This window comes from Pararge aegeria, chromosome 12 (assembly GCF_905163445.1).
Source record: "Pararge aegeria chromosome 12, ilParAegt1.1, whole genome shotgun sequence".
NCBI lineage: Eukaryota > Metazoa > Arthropoda > Insecta > Lepidoptera > Nymphalidae > Pararge > Pararge aegeria.
In genome coordinates, this window is record NC_053191.1 from 17,553,374 (window position 1) to 17,570,067 (window position 16,694).

The following is a 16,694-nucleotide window of genomic DNA, read 5'->3' on the forward strand; positions in this document are numbered from 1 at the left end:
AGGTTAGCCGTACCTTGTCCTTGCTTCACCACGTTAAATCATAACCTTGGTGCGATGAAGACCTGTACATAACTTAAGACTGTTTCGTTATATATTGGCAGGCTACGCCAATGGTTCTTTTTTGACAGAAAATTAAATGATTTAGTTTTTGAATAAAATGATATATTCAATTTTACTGTGTCATTATAAATCTACACCCGTAATCAATAATCTATCTAATCGAAATCTTCAGAACAAATAATGAAGTTAGCAAAGCTTCCTTATCGAGCTATCGATAGAATAGGGAAGTAGTCAAATGATAGCACTACAAAACTAACGTTCGTTTCCTATATTAAATCTGTCTGTAATCTGTTTTTGCTTAGCAAAGTTATTATTTGTTAAAAACAATAGATATTTTTGCAAATAACAAAGTTGTTATTTGCAATCTATACTTTACGGGTACATTGAATATTAATTTGGGGGACAAGACGTTAGTTTTTCTTTTCAGTTAAATGAGCTTAGAATAAATAGTGTATTTATTGTAAGATTTATGCGGTAAATTTAATTCCAAGAAAACTATAGAAGCTCTTTTAAACAGGTCATGTCACATTAATTTCTTCATCGGATGCACTGGCGTCGCTGTCAAAATCATCGCCATCTTCATTTGTGTAAACGTTTTCCCGCGCAAACAACGCGCCGCCCGACATTTTGTCGTCGTAACGGTAGCTGTCACTTTGACAGTTGGACGTCGATGCGTACATTTTGTTTTTTATTTCCTCCTCCTCGTTATTGGCTGGCGTTGGCGACATTTTTGGTTTATCTGCTTCCGCGTCCGATAAGTCCGGATGGGGGTTGTTCTTATTCGGTAACGTTTGTTCCCTTGAACCCCCGGAAGCCAGGAGCTCGCGCTCCTTGGAGTTTCGCCATTTCATGCGACGGTTTTGGAACCAGATTTTTACCTGTAACAAAAAATTTAAAAGTTAGTTTAAGTAGAAGCCTTGTTAAACGATAAACGATAAACGCTTGCTTTGATAAGCGATATCATTTTCAAGTCCAGTGTTCAGTAAAGATTGACTGATACTTGATAATCTGTTCTTAGTTCGCAGAGAGTTTGTTCACACGGGCCCTTTGAGTCTCAAATTTGGGCATAGACCACCTTTGTTATATGGTTTATTATTTAAGTTGTTTTTTTAAATTGTTGTAAATTAGTTTCGAAATTATTCAGTTTGCATGCCACTTGTGGCTAAATTGTCATTTCACGTACCTACTAATACATAACAACTGTATTTTACTCGTTCTGAAAGTAAAGGAATCGATAATAATCAATAGATCGAATCAATAGAATAAAATAATTGAATAAGGCCCTCTTGCTTTAAGGCTTAAAATTGCAACAATGCGCCAGAGGTCAAAAGTAAAAAAAAAGTACCGCATGTGTACAGCACAATAACCAGAAAAAAAAACATTGTCATAATCGTAAAAATTATAGATTATCGTTGAAAAGGGCTATTTTTTGCTTGCACATCGATTCCTCATTTCGAGCATATTTTCGGGCGGTTTTTTCGTGGATTCTAACAGTTTTCGGCAATAATTGGGATTCGCGCATTGTGCGGCTGACGGCTAGTTTATTGATGGTGGGAGGCGTGACTCCTTTGTCGCCAGAACGTGACATTTGACATTTAATTCAAGCAGCTCGATATCAACGATTTGTTTGTATCCTCTTAGGTATGTCTATAAATAAAATTAAAAAAATATATAATGTTAGAAATTTTCCTACGATAACTCAAGTCACAACACTCCGAAGTGCTTTTTAACCTAGCCCAGGTGAATTTTCTTTCGAAAATATCATCATAATTTTCTATTTATACGGTAATTAATTAGAACATCTAATATTACAGACTATACAAAGAAGTTGGTGCTAACTCTTGTGGACGTTATGATAAACGACTAAGACACCGGGAGGTATCTTTGCATCGTTCGAGTCCATGTAGGACTCACCCGTATTTTCAATATACCCACCCACTCAATATCAAAAACATTAGTATTTAATCAAATTTGTAAAAATCCTAATTAATTTAATAAAATATCAAAAGTTTACCCTATTTATATATTTACTAGAACACTACATTTCCAAATTTTTCTTAAAAGTAAAAATTGACGTTGAAAAATAATCGCCTAGCCGAGCGAGCAAAACGTCTTCAAGTTCCGCCCTGTGTCCATCAACAACAACATGAGGCGTAGGATATAAGCCTCTTGTGTCCGTTAACCAACAACAAATAAAAATCGCGGGAGTATTGCCCCAGACGAGCCCGACATAAAAAGCACAACTACTACTGAATATTTATTTACTTAATTTAAAGGTAATAATAGTTCTTCGTAGGTACCAAGAACTACTGTCACCGTATCACGTAGTATGTAAAAACTATGAATTCGAAATGACAAATCACTTTCACCGATTGGCCGAAACGAATTTGTTATTGATCGTTTTCGGAATTCGAACGCGGATCATTTGTCAAGGTTTGAAAAACGAACGTTTCCGCGCGACCTTTGTTCGGATAATTGAAACGTAAAGACAAATTACGCAGGCCTGTCTAAAATTTGTCTTATTGATTTTAATGATGGATTTATTTTTTTAGCTATTTAGTATTTACATCATTTTTAAAAGCGAATAAGTTTTTATGGGGGTTGTGAAATTTTCAGATTACATATACTTACTTTTTAAAAGGCTTGAAATTAATGAGATTGAAGTCTCACCTCAGAAAATATCTATGAACGATACATAAGACCACGATAGGCTCAATGGAAGACCTTTCATTTGCTTTGTTAAACTTTTGCTTGAAATACCTAATAATCTGTTATATCGTTCATAACTGCTCGAACTATTAAATAAAAATGATTTTACAGCAAAATCTTCAAATAACGTATGTGTACTTCTGTATACGCGTTAGAAGTTATACTTCTTTGGCCTAACAAGATGATCTTTCTAAAATGTTATCTTCCGCCATATTCTTCGTTTGTAGAAAAAAAGACACTAACAATAGAAAAAAGGTTTTTAATACGTTGCAAGTTTTATTATAACGCATCATCTAGTTAAATAAAGTTTATTTAAAGTAGCCAACTTCAGGGTGTCGGCTTTTTGTGACGGTGTGCGCGCGTCGTAAAAATTTACTCTCATAATTTTTCCCAAATGCGCCAAAAGAAGTATAACTTCAAAAACTTTATATAACGAAATAGATGTTTTTAAATAAATCACTGCAGACTTCATTACTACCTAGATTGAATATGTGCAGATTGTTGTCACTGAACCACATTCTAAGGTTGCACTTGTGTTTTCGCGGACTTTAAGAAATTAACTTTATATTATCATCAACTAATCGCAAAGTTATGTCCGTTTCCATCAACCATTCCTGGATTAACAAGTAGGTTTCTGTCATAAAATTATGTACTTACTTGTAAATAATATTATGACAGAAAACAGCAAAGCAACACGATTCGCGGATAGAAATTGTACCCATTACAGTTCAATATTTGTTTATAGACCGCTGAAGTCTCGAAGTATACATATTTCGGAATCACAGCGGACCCTTCTTGACCGCGTCCCGTGACGTCACGCGCGTATTTAGCGACAATATGCCACCGCCAGCTGACGCGACCCTTTCTCACTGTCCTTGCGAGCCAGTGGTGTAAACTTTCTTAAAATATCGATAAGTTAGACAAATCTTTTTTGGTTTGTTGGTTTGTCCTTCGTTCACGCAGTAACAGAGTTACGGATATGGACTGCGATTTGTGTAGCTCACTGATATCGGCTACTTTTAGGTAGATCTTAACACTATTTTGTTAACGAAGTAAGTAAACTAATAACTATTTATAGATAAATGTTTGCTATTATCATTTCATACACAATGATGATGAATGATGTCTTTGAATAATACTTTACATAATTTTCGTTGAGAAAAACTTGATGGAAGGAACTGTGTATCGTCGTCATCTCACCACCATTTATACACAAATATTTGATTAAGAAGTAGTTTGAATATACACAGGTGATCCTGCAGGCATAGCTAGTATATTACTTTTTGAATTTTGTTCAAAATGTTCTTTTATTATTATTATTAGTTACCATACTCATATATATGTCATGAGGCAGTTTTCTTTCCAGTAGTCATGATTGGCAATCTAGATGCACCATATATCACTTACTTATATGCTTAGCTACTGTGAAAAACGAGTCGCACGCAAAGCGATTTAGCGTTCCTAACTGATTAGGAGTGAGGCTGTAATATAACTGCCATATCCCCTTACAGGTTAATCCGTTATAATCTAGTTAGACTTAATAACCAGTAGGTGAGATTGCAGTGCAAGTGAGACCAAGGTCTCGCTTGTAGTGGAATAAAAATAACTCTCGGTTAGGCATCTACACGTAAGAACTGCTTTATGAATATGAATATCGTAAAGACAGATATTTTATCTGTCTTTACGATATTAATTTATACGATATTATAAACCACCCAAGTAATCCACGATAATTGCAAATGAATTTCATTTGAAAATGAATTCGTTTGAAAATGAATAATTTAAACTATCGATAAATTTTCCAAGGAAATAAAGGGCATCACTTAACAAGACAGGGGTGCGAGCGCCTCAGAATTAATTACTTTTTGACATATTCACTTTTATTGCGAATTATGCCGAATAAAGAGATACCGAGGCGCGACTAATACGCGAAGGGGTGGGGAAGGGGGGAGGGCATCTATTATACTATGATCAATGTTTAGTTTGGCACATTTGGATGACGTATTGCGTCTTTGATTTGTTATACCTACATTTTATCTCGTTATGCAAAAAGAAGGGTGTTTTAATTTGAGCAGTTTGTCTATCTGTTGTCAAAGCTTGTCCGTATTAATTACTAAATATTATTATTAAGATTGCAGTGTTGATAAAAATGGTAAGATGTGTCTTGACCGTGAGGTGCAAACGTGCCTTTAAATTTTATATTCACCATCCGAGATTCAGTATCGCCTGAATTAACAAGCGCTTGGCCTAGCTTACCTCGTATTGGAAGGGGTTGCTAGTGTTATTTTTTTCGGTTTACTTGTTTTATCCTTTTCTTGTAAGTACAACTGATTCCTGATTTTTTTTTAATTTTACTACAAGTATGTCGCCATTTCACCTGATGCTAAGTGATGATGCAGTCTAAGGCAGTAACGGGCTAACCTGTTATTAAATTTATACCCCTCAATCGGTTAGCCATAATCGGTTTCTACGCGATAAGCCGAAGCCTACTACCAAACAAAATCCGCATTTGGCATTTTATTTTACAGACCTTTAAAATATGTAAAATTTTTAAAAAAAAATTACTTTATATTTTAGATAACTCGCGAGTTGTTCTTATAATAAATAGGTGACTATATTTGCTTTTTATAACTGATAACTATTCTGTTATGCAGTAAGCAAGGGGGGAAGTGGGGGGGTTCTCACTTTGTAATGGTAAATAGGCACGAAGCACTGGACGCATCTATTTCGACGTACCCACGTCCAATGAATCTGATTTTCGGACGCGAGCGTTTCCAAATTTGAAATATTCATATTTGGAATGAATATTCAAACGGCCCGCTGTTTACATTCACGGCGTTCCAATTTCAAATATTTGCATTTATTTATTTTGAATTCGGAACTTTTTGTTGGCGCGGTTTTCGCTGGAGTTGTGATTGACAAGCGGCCATGTTTGTTTATGTAATGTCAAGTCGGAAGTCAAATTGGTTACTTTTTATTTGCGTAGTCAAATTTTAATTTAAATAGAGCGTATTGTGATTGAAAAACATTGTTAGACAACCCTTTTGCGAACTCAAATAACAGACATTGATCGGTGGCTTATTATATTAAAATTACATTGTTATGGCGTTGGGATATAAAAAGATTTGAAAGAATACACGTGTAACTCGTGTATATCCATTACATATTCTTTTTTATTGAAACGCCAGATACCATGAATACCTATTTCAAAATATATAGTGTATCTTTATTCGGAATCAGCTGTTCAGCCTATAACCTAATTTTAAGTTCCATATTTAAAAAAAAAAGAAAAAGAGAAAGCTTTATTTTCTCTTTCTCCTATTGTATATTTATTATTTACATTTAATCCATCCCTGATATTAGGGATATATTTTAATGAAAAAAAGTCACAGAATTACTTTGGCCTAATATTCACCTAGCTGTGTGAAAACAGGTTCGCTCACAAATAAAGACATGAATGTAGATCTTAATTTATGCATACCTTGTGTCACGTGGATGCCTTCGGTCGTGGCAGGTTACCATCCTACTGATATAAACGACCCGCCATGCGATTAAGCGTTCCGATACAATGTCACGTGGAAACCGATTTGGGTTATGACTTTATGAGTTTAATATACCTTCCATACCCCTAACAGTTTAGCTCGTTACCATGTAAGATTGCATAATCATTTACCACCACTCGAGATTGCAGTCAAGTTCTAACGTATATCTAGTGATATAAATAAACTATCCCTACATTGCCCTTAACCTTTGCTCTGAAAAACCTAACAGCACACAATGTTTGTTATAGGCGAATAAAGAGATTTAAACCGCCGAAAAGTCTAAAATGTAAGTAACTTTTAAACTTCTACCCTTTACCAACCCGGGCACCATGTGCACGTGCCAATTTATGGTATTTTAGGGTGTTTAACTTTATTTTATAAGTGTTTATATGTGTACTAGATGTGCCCTGCGGCTTCGCCCGTGTAATTTTGGGAGGCAGCGTACTGCTACATAGTCTACACCTAAGTATAGTCATATATGAGATTTTGAGATTTTTTCACAAACATTTTTTTATCTTACGTAATTGTTTTTTTCAATGAAATAGTAGTATTATACTATATTATTTCTAATACCTCTAAGAATATGTATGAAAAGTTTCGTGAAGATCGGTTCAGTAGTTTTCGCGTGAAAGCGTAACAAACAAACTTACATTCACATTTATAATATTAATAGGGATTATATTCATAAAAATATTCATCTGCTATCTTAGTACCCATAACACAAGCTGCGCTTACTTTGGGGCTAGATGGCGGTGTGTAATATGTAGAAACGCGAAAATAATTTTACGTTTCTATTATGCCAATTGGTTCGAAATCTCGTTATTTGCCCACTTGTTTCACTTTTTATAAATTTGCTTTCAAATCGAGTAGTATAGAAAGTCGCGAAGAGCTATATACTTTGCGACATAGTTCAATGATTAAAAACCATCAAAGCCGTAACGCCCCTACCCGCAACAGATAAACGACAACTCGGCTAATACAGATTATGCCATTGTTTGGCACGGACAAAGGTTTGATAAGGAGATAGATATACAGTGTGGTACCGTCTTTGATTTAACGTCTATTAATAGGTTGTTATTGAGATTTGGCTGTGTGGCTCCACACGGGAGTGTGGAGCAGCCAACTCCACACTCCCGTGTGGAGTTGGCTGCTCTCCCATCGGGCGCGTCCCCGGCTGGCGGATAGGGGAAATCCCTTACCAGATTCATCTGGCGGGAACTGGGGAAATAAAATACTCAGCGCGGACCAAAAGCAAGCAAAACAAATCCAGGCAGCGTCTGTACTCGGAGCGAGCGGCTGTCTGGTCAGCGTCTGTTCCACATTGGGCGGCTGTTTCCCTTGAAGAGTTGTAGGAGAGAGAGATAGTTAAACATGGAAGCACGACAAGAAAAATACTTACCCCAGGCGGGTTCCGGCGCTGAAAATAGCGCTGGGGAATCCCGCCCCCTGACAGTCTTGGCTGACAGGGGCTGCCCCTCGTATTCTGGGGGGGGCGACGTTTTGCCAAAATGTGATAAGCCATTTGCTAGGTCTGGGCTGCTTCAACGCACGCCACCTAAAACTTCGAAGCACGCACGAACATTGACCGAATCAGAACAAACGGAGACAGAAGACGGAATATCTACTGGCGACGAAGGGCTGCAATACAAACGACCACCTTACGTCAGTCCTCTTACTTTTTTCTCGCCAATGGCGAGCACGCCTAGAATTAGAGGAGAGTGGAAACGGAAAAAGTCACCAACGAGTAAGGAGACTGAAACCCTTGAAGAAAAAGAAGAGCGTCTATTGAAAGGGTTGTTCGACAATATTATAGCAGTAAACTCACTTGTTGACAGGCAAGGACCCTATAAGAATACGGCCAACGAGGTCAAGATAAAACTGCGGGAACTACAAAAACTTTGTGGACGGGTTATGGATGTAAGAAGAATGCAAACAGAGAAGGATGAAGTGACAGAGAGGACACCAAAAAGAGCTAAAAGAATAGTGGCTGTAGAAGACAAAGGTACAAACACCTCGACTGGAGGTGAAAAGGAACAATTAGAATGGGATGATGACTTAGGCACGGAAACTGATTGGAAGGAAGTTAAATCCAAAGGAAAGCGAGTTCGACAAAAGGAGAAAAAACTGCCCTATGCAACACAGATGAAGGAAAAAAATAAAGAGAACCCCATTTCGAACAAGAAGAACAACAACGAGAATGCTCAGGTACCAAATCGGTCAGACAAACAGAATAAAGAAAGTGAAAACCCAGGAGGTAGAAAACTAAGAGGGAAAAAACCTATGGCAAAGCCCGAAGCACTTCTAGTAGAAGTCAAAAATCGTGACTATGCTAGTGTTCTAAAAGAAGTGAAGTTGGGATTATCCCGAGAGGAAGTTGTTTTTACAAAGGTCAGAAAAACAAGAAAAGGCGACATACTTCTTGAGCTGGAAGATGCGAAAAAAGGAGGAGCCTCTCAAATAAGGGAGAAAATTGGAGAAATATGTCCTAATTTAACATTTAGGGCATTAAAAGAGTCAGCTGATGTGATAATACGGGGACTTGACGTCACCGTAGAAAAACAAGAAGTAGAGGAAGCACTACGACAGAAAGTGAAAGAGTTCCGCATTAAGAGTTTCTGGGAGAATAGCTACGAAGTGAAGACCGCTATAATAGAGTTGCCGACGGAGGAAGCCAAAAAACTAGCAGAAGAAAAAAAGATCAAGATTGGATGGATGAGGGTCTCAGTTGCACTTGTAGTGCATAAGAAGCGCTGCTTCAGGTGCCTCGAGTACGGACATATTTCAATAGGCTGCCCAGGGTATGATCGAAGCAGAATATGCTATAACTGTGGTACTGAAGGACATAAGGCCAAAGACTGCAAGTACGAAAGAACATGCGCTATATGCAAGGACAAGGGTAGAGATGACTTAAACCACCAAATTGGATCAAAGAGCTGTCCAGCCTGGAAAGAACATGTGCCTGGAATACGAAACGTGAGGCCAAAAAACGGGGAGTAGAAGCTGGAAGTAGAGCGCTAGGCTCTGATATAAAGGTGTTACAAATAAACCTCGACAGAACGCGAGTCGCCCATGATCTGTTAGCAGTGACAGCAAAAGAACATAAAATTGATTTAGCTATCATAGCAGAACCGAATAGAAAGATACTAGAGGCCCGAGACTGGGTAACGGACTGTAGAGGAGATGTATCACTGGTCATATTCAACAACAGCATCCAAACCAAGGTAGTAGCTCGAGGAAATGGCTTTATCGCGATGAAAGTGTTTGAACTTACGGTATATAGTTGTTATTTCTCGCCTAACAATAGAAATGAGGAGTTCGAAAAAGATGTTAGTGAGCTATTTGAAAGTATTGAGTCACAGCGTGGGGAAATAGTGGTGGCTGGAGACTTCAACGCGGCATCGAACGTTTGGTCCACTAAAACCGAAAATGCTAGGGGACGTCTTATTATGGAGCTTCTCGCGAGTGCAGACATGATCATAGTTAATAGGGGGTTTTCGCCAACGTTTCAAAGAGGCAGTAAGAATTCCACTCCAGACATTACCTTTGTAAGCCCAGGCCTAACACACAAAATATCGGAATGGCAAGTCCTTGATGAAGATAGCTTGAGTGGTCACAGATATATAAAGTTCCATATACTCCAAAAGGAAATGAAACCGACCACACCTCGGCCAATAGGATGGAGACTTGACAAACTAGATCAGCCGGTGTTTGAGTGTGTTCTGAAGGAACAATATATTAATACACCAGATGAATTAGTAGCTGCCACTAGAAAAGCTTGTGATAAAGCGATGCCAAAAAAGGGATTACGGAAGAAAGCACCCGTTTATTGGTGGAACGAAAAAATTAGGGAGATAAGAGAGATCTGCACAAAGTGCCGTCGAAAATATACTCGGCAAAGACGAAAAAAGGGTAAAAATAACTTTGGTATAGTTGAGATGGACCAAACAGAAAATAAACTAAGAGAAGAATATAAGTCTGCTAAACTCGTATTACAACTGGCGATAAAGAAATCAAAAGAACGACAGTGGAGAGAGCTTTGTGATGAAGTGGATAGGGATACTTGGGGCCTAGGTTACAAAATAGTAACTAAAAAATTGCGAAGTAGTCCTCCAAGCCTTAATATGGACCTAATCACATCTGTGGTCGACGTGCTGTTTCCGTCCCATAATGAATTCTGTCGAATTCTATCCGATGCCTCCCCAAAAGTAAATGTTGCTATAGAGGAGATAATGAAAGCAGCCCAAAGCCTTAAGCTGAAAAAGGCACCAGGGCCTGATCTCATATGCTCAGAGTTGGTAAAAATTGCAATTGAGGTCATTCCTGAAAAAGTGAAGACCGTAATAGACGCAGCCTTTACATCAGGCATATTCCCATCAGCCAGGAAGATAGCTACCCTTGTGCTTCTTAAAAAAACAAACAAACCAGCTGACGATCCGACTGGATACAGACCGGTTTGCTTGCTAGACAGCTATGGAAAGCTGATGGAAAGAGTTCTCCTAAATCGAATCGAGGAATTGCTTCCAGATCACGGTGGTCTCTCTTGCCATCAGTACGGCTTCAGAAAGGGTCGATCCACGATAATGGCGATACAAAAAGTCGTGGAAATCGCCTTGAAAGCGAAACTGGGTACACGGAGAACTAGAAAATTATGTGCTCTAATATGTCTAGATGTAAGAAATGCCTTTAACTCTGCCTCCTGGAAGGAAATAATCCTAGAACTTCGAAAGAGGCAATTTCCTGGATACATTCAAAACATGGTTGGCAGCTATCTCGAGGATAGATACATTAAAGTTAGGGATAACACGAGAAGGGAGAAAATTATAAAAGTTAGCTGCGGGGTACCCCAAGGGTCGATTCTCGGTCCAACTCTCTGGAACATCCTCTACGACGGGGTCTTCAAGATTAAACACGAGGAGGGTGTCCAACTGGTGGGCTTTGCAGACGATCTGGCATTGGTTGTCGTAGCTAAGACCGAGAAAACCCTCGTAACTAGGACAAATACAGCATTGGAACGACTCAATGGGTGGATGCGAGAGAAAAAACTGTCTTTAGCACCAGAGAAGACTGAAGCAATTGTTTTTAGCGGGAGGCGGAAGCTAGACCCTATAAAATTCCAAATCGAAGATGCGACAGTAGCTCCAAAGGAGCATATCAAATATCTTGGGGTATGGCTGGACAAATGCCTCAACTTTAAAAAACACATTGAGGAGGTAGCCAAAAAAGCGCAAAAGTTAACGGATGCGTTGCATAGACTTATGCCGACAAAGGGAGGTCCCAGAGCAAGCAAAAGAAGAGTTCTGGCATCAGTGGCTCATTCCGTTATCCTTTACGCTGCACCAATTTTTGAGGGTGCAATGAAGATAGAACTCTACCGGAAAAAACTTGAAGCGGTCCAGAGACGAATGGCGATAGGTATCTGTGGAGCGTATAGAACAATCTCCACAGATGCTGTGCTTGTGATTGCAGGGCTTATTCCCATTGATAAAATGGTAAGAGAACGTGTCCAGCTGTACAGGGATAGAGAATTTACGCCACTAGAAGTACGGGGCAATGTCCTTACGGAATGGGATAAAGAGTGGTCTGGAGCGGGAAAAGGTGCCTGGACGAGGGAGTTAATTGGGGACCTTAAGAAGTGGCATAACAGGAAGCACGGAGAGGTGGACCGATGGATCACTCAGGCGCTCAGTGGCCACGGTGTGTTCAACACCTACCTTTTCGCAATTGGGAAAGCTCCAACAGAGGAATGCTACTTTTGTGGAGAGGAAGACACCCCAAGACATGCTATTTTTGAATGTCCTGCTTGCACAGACTTGAGATCCGTAGCACAGGGAGCGAGTAGTAATGTAGACTCCCAGAGTCTGATAGCGCGCATGCTCTCCAGTGAAGAGGAATGGCAAAAATATGCACAAATGCTAAGAAACATTATGGTGAGGAGAGAGGAACGAGAAAGAGATGAGAAGGAAAAGAGAGAAAACACTTAAAGAAGGTCGGCATGAAGTAATGCCCAGCGGTTCCGTGCAGACCTGGCAGATAGGGGGGGTTGTTTTAGTCCGTGCAAGTCGGACATGCCCTGCCATAAGGCAGAAGTCCGAAGGGATTTTTTCCTCCTCGTTTAAAAAAAAAAAAAAAAAAATTGAGATTTATTGATATGATATCTGTGTATTTTAATTGCCAAATTATATTACGATATACTTACTTGATAAGGCTGGCAATAGCCTAGCGGTTAAGGCTAAACTTAATTACGCCTCAAAGCTTAAAATATATGTTATCCATGGACAACTAATCGTCTTATCTCTACATTGATTTTCATCACGTTTATAGACATAACATCTTACTCTGCGTTACACATGATGTCAAAATAAAGCTAAAATTAATAATCTCTGGAACTGTACTATCTGGAACTCTGAGTTAGTAAAATCTTTTTTTTTTTTGCATTTTATAGCCCGATTCATGAGGAGTTATAAAATATGTTACATATTAACATCACGCTTATGAGCTAAGCAAACGAAGTTATAACGCTTACGGTCGGGGTATCTTGATTGAAAAAGTATCCATTCTATGATCAGTTACATAATTTTTTTCTTTATTCCTTCTCGTAGGGAAAAGGCAAAGGTATATTACCGAACAGCCATGTCTTCAGTAGAGTTCAGTCCAAGTTCAAGATAGTAAATACCTTTTATCAATCATGAATATTATAAATAATGTTAAAGCAAAAATCAAACATCGAACGCATCGCAGACATAAAGCAGCGGGCACACTCGCAAGGCGCGCGGTATCCGCAATCTTGGCGCGCTGCTTGCGTTTGACATTAAATAATTGTTGGGCGCCGGCCGTCGGGGGTAGTGCGCTTGTACTCTATTAGATGTGGCGCACTATTATTTTACCCGATTCAAAAAATTGCGGACGTTGAATAATGTTACAATGCAGTTTGTTTTGTAGTACGTCATGCGAACATGCTCCTAAAGAAGAATTCCATTTGGGGACCCCGAAACCCTTAGTTCAGCAATTTGTATGAAAAATTTGTATAATAATTATTTATTTGAAAGTTTTCTATTGGTAGGAAATTTAAGAATCTAAAATGAAAGCGTGTGTTTGTACATTTTTACTCCAATGCGTAAGATAACGTGCTACTTACTTAATTTTCTTTGTGTAGTCTAGTTGTAGATAGCGAGTAGATATTTTTTATACAATGCTGCGAGTGTTTTTCTTTTTTTCCTAATCCTAAGGATGCCTAGAAGAGATCTCTGATACGTGAGGTCGCCTTTTGTATTCTTATTCTTTTTTAGTGTTTGGATTCTCCATTGGTGTGCAAATAAATAGTTTCAATATCCGTTTAAGACATTTTAGCGCGAAAATGTATTCGCCTCCTATGAACAAGAAGGTACTCGTATATTACCAGTAGAACCACCAATGCATTGCAAGCGTTAGAGGGGTTAATTTATCCGCATCTTGAATAACCCCTTAAGGTTAGTTGGTGGAAAAATTACCCGGAGGAAGTTTAAAAGGTTGCACGTACCTGAATGGTGGAGGCATATCTACCATCATGAGAAAGTGTAGAGAAAGAATTGCATTTTTTTGCGCGTTATGCAAAGAAGATGGCAGTTTTTCCGAATGAAACTAAAATTGCGCGCGTAGAACTAAGGCAGGATGAGCATAATCTCCGATCTCAATTATATTACCTTTCATACGTGGTTGGTTAATTTCACGTAGTCTTCAGTTGTTGGTTAAATCAGTTAAAAAATGTATGTACATAAAAAAACATTTGTGACTAAAACCAAAGTAGTATAACTCTTGATGTATCTACATACTCAGTATTATTTATGTGGTAATTGACCCCGCTATGTGGGAATGAAGAAAATAATTATCTTTAGACTTAAACCGATTGATTTTAAGTTAGTAACTAATTTCATCTCTATATATATAAGGCTACTTATCTCTATATATAAGTGCTTAGTCCACCAATCCGCACTGGGCCAGCGTGGTGGACTACGGCCTTAACCCTTCTCATTGTGGGAGAAGATCCGTGCCCAGTAGTGGGCCGGTAATGTGTTGATAAGAGATGATATAATGCTTATTATATTCATAGTTTGACGGCCCATTGGCGCAGTTTGCAGCGGCCCTGCTTTCTGAGTCAAAGGCCGTGGGTTCGATTCCCACGACTGGAAAGTGTTTGTGTGATGAACATGAAAGTTTTTCAGTGTCTGGGTGTTTATCTGTATATTATAAGTATTTTATGTATATTATTTATAAAAATATTCATCAGTTATCTTAGTACCCATAACACAAGCTACGCTTACTTTGGGGCTAGATTGCGATGTGTGTATTGTCGTAGTATATTTATTTATTTATTTATTTATTTATAGTTAATCATACCTACGATAATATAGTAGAAGGTATTCGTCAAAACAATTTTTCAGAACGCTCCCTGTAGTAGAGACGATAGAGCAAACAAATGGCACCGAAGTCTCTACGATTCTAACAAAAACTCCATCTCACCTAAAGGAGAAATTTAATTTTCTTGGAGTGCAGTCAGATTTACGTTCTTGCCGTACGCTGACTTGGGCATGCCGTTTCATAAAACTAAGTTTTATAAGCATTCATTCATTGTTCAAGCTACTGAACTGTGGAATGCACTCCCAATAAGCATACGACAGTCAAGGTCACTAGACATATTCAAAAATGCTGTTAAAGCCCATTATCTTGAGCAATAAAGACGACAGCGATTAACTCTTACTCATATTTAAGTATGTTTTAGTATATTATTTTTTATATTTATTATTATTAGTATTTTATGTGTGTAATTTTGATAAGTTTTAGTGTGTAATTGTTCGTAAGTATGTATATATTAATAATACACCCCACCAATCGGTTTTCCTAATTCTTAAGGTGCCTGGAAGAGATCGCTACTAAGCGATAAGGCCGCCCTTTGTATCCTACTTTTTAAGTTTATTTTTGTTGTGTCCATTGTTTTTTTTCCTATTTGTGGTGTACTTACAAATAAAGTGTATAAATAAAATAAATAAGATGATATTTATATATCATATAATAATTCAAATATAGCATTCCTGTCCATTACACGCTTAAGTCTACCGCGTCGAGGGAGGAAGTAGGAATTTGTTTAATGACGCCCGTCCCGAGGGGTTGAGGCGGCGGGTGATGTGCTCGGGACTTTTTATATTTTATCGCGAATTAGGTGCCTTTGTAATGTTTGATAGCAATCTGAAATTGTTGCTGAAATTTTTCACATTCCGATAACCCTAGGCGGATAACTAATATGACGAAATAATTGTGTCCCGCAATAAAATGGTTTGCCTTTTTTTTTAAATAAAACTTCTTTAGGCGCGTCTAGGGCAGTGGCGTGCATTGGGTTTCTTACCAGGGTATGCATACACCAGGAAAATTGCATAAAACGGCACAAATTCTCCTCCTATTCGAGTTATATATCAATGTTAGGGTATGCAGTGCTTTCGTGCATGTATGGAGTGCACGCCACTGGTCTAGGGAGTAACTCCGATTTTTTCTGACGGAAGTAACGCTTAGGTCTGTGTAGTTTCCGCTATTTATGCTAAATAATAATTTGGATTGATCGTAAGTATATGTCATCATATACTTACTCCATGCTTTTTGAATTATACGCCAGCTAGTGGCAAATATCATAATCAATTAGGATTATTAACTCCAGTATTCATCAAACGGATAGGATGGTTAGGTTAAGTTAGTTACGGCCAAAGGCTACTGAAAGAAAATGCCTAATTGCAAAATTATTTGCTATAATTTAGCTTGTCCGGGTCGTATTCAGTGGCGTGCACTTCATACATGCACAAAAGCACTACCTGGCCTAAAAATTTTGTATAACTCATAAAGGCGTAGGATTTTTCCATTTCATGCCATCTTCCTTCTTAATGCCCTGGTCAAAAACCCTTTGCACGTCACTGGTCGTATTGTAATGTTTTGTAATCTATAAACTGCTTCATTAAACTTATTAGATAGATGTCTAATCAAAATAAATTAGAATGGTACTTTCTGAGATCAGTAGTTCAATCATTTAAGCGTCATCTCCAAGATTCATATCAAACAATAGGCTATGACTGTCCACTGCTGGACTAAAGGATTCTCCCAAGGGAAGGGTTTGTCTATAATCACCATGGGAAGGCGGCTTAGTTATCGCAGTAGACGATAGTAGTAGCACAGAGAAGCGCTTATGTGAGCGCTGAATGAGTCGCTGCCCGTTCTTGAGAAAGGGCTAAAAGTTTATGGGTGGTGACAACTGTATTTTGATCTGTAGTCATCACACGGCTACAACAATATTCATATAACATTTTCAACAACAATAGCATAAACCCACCTTAATATCAAACGAAATCTAATAACAAACAGTCAAGT

At 38.3% G+C, this 16,694-nt stretch overlaps 1 protein-coding gene across 1 annotated transcript in view; it reads right to left on the reverse strand.

Moving 5' to 3' along the window:
- Positions 1-578: 578 nt before the first annotated feature.
- The window catches only part of LOC120628478 (homeobox protein engrailed-like SMOX-2), a 44,019-nt gene continuing 27,903 nt past the window's right edge, over positions 579-16,694 (reverse strand). The window contains exon 5 of the mRNA XM_039896868.1: positions 579-938. Coding sequence (XP_039752802.1) covers positions 579-938 — 360 coding nt within the window. The remainder of the gene's footprint in view (positions 939-16,694) is intronic.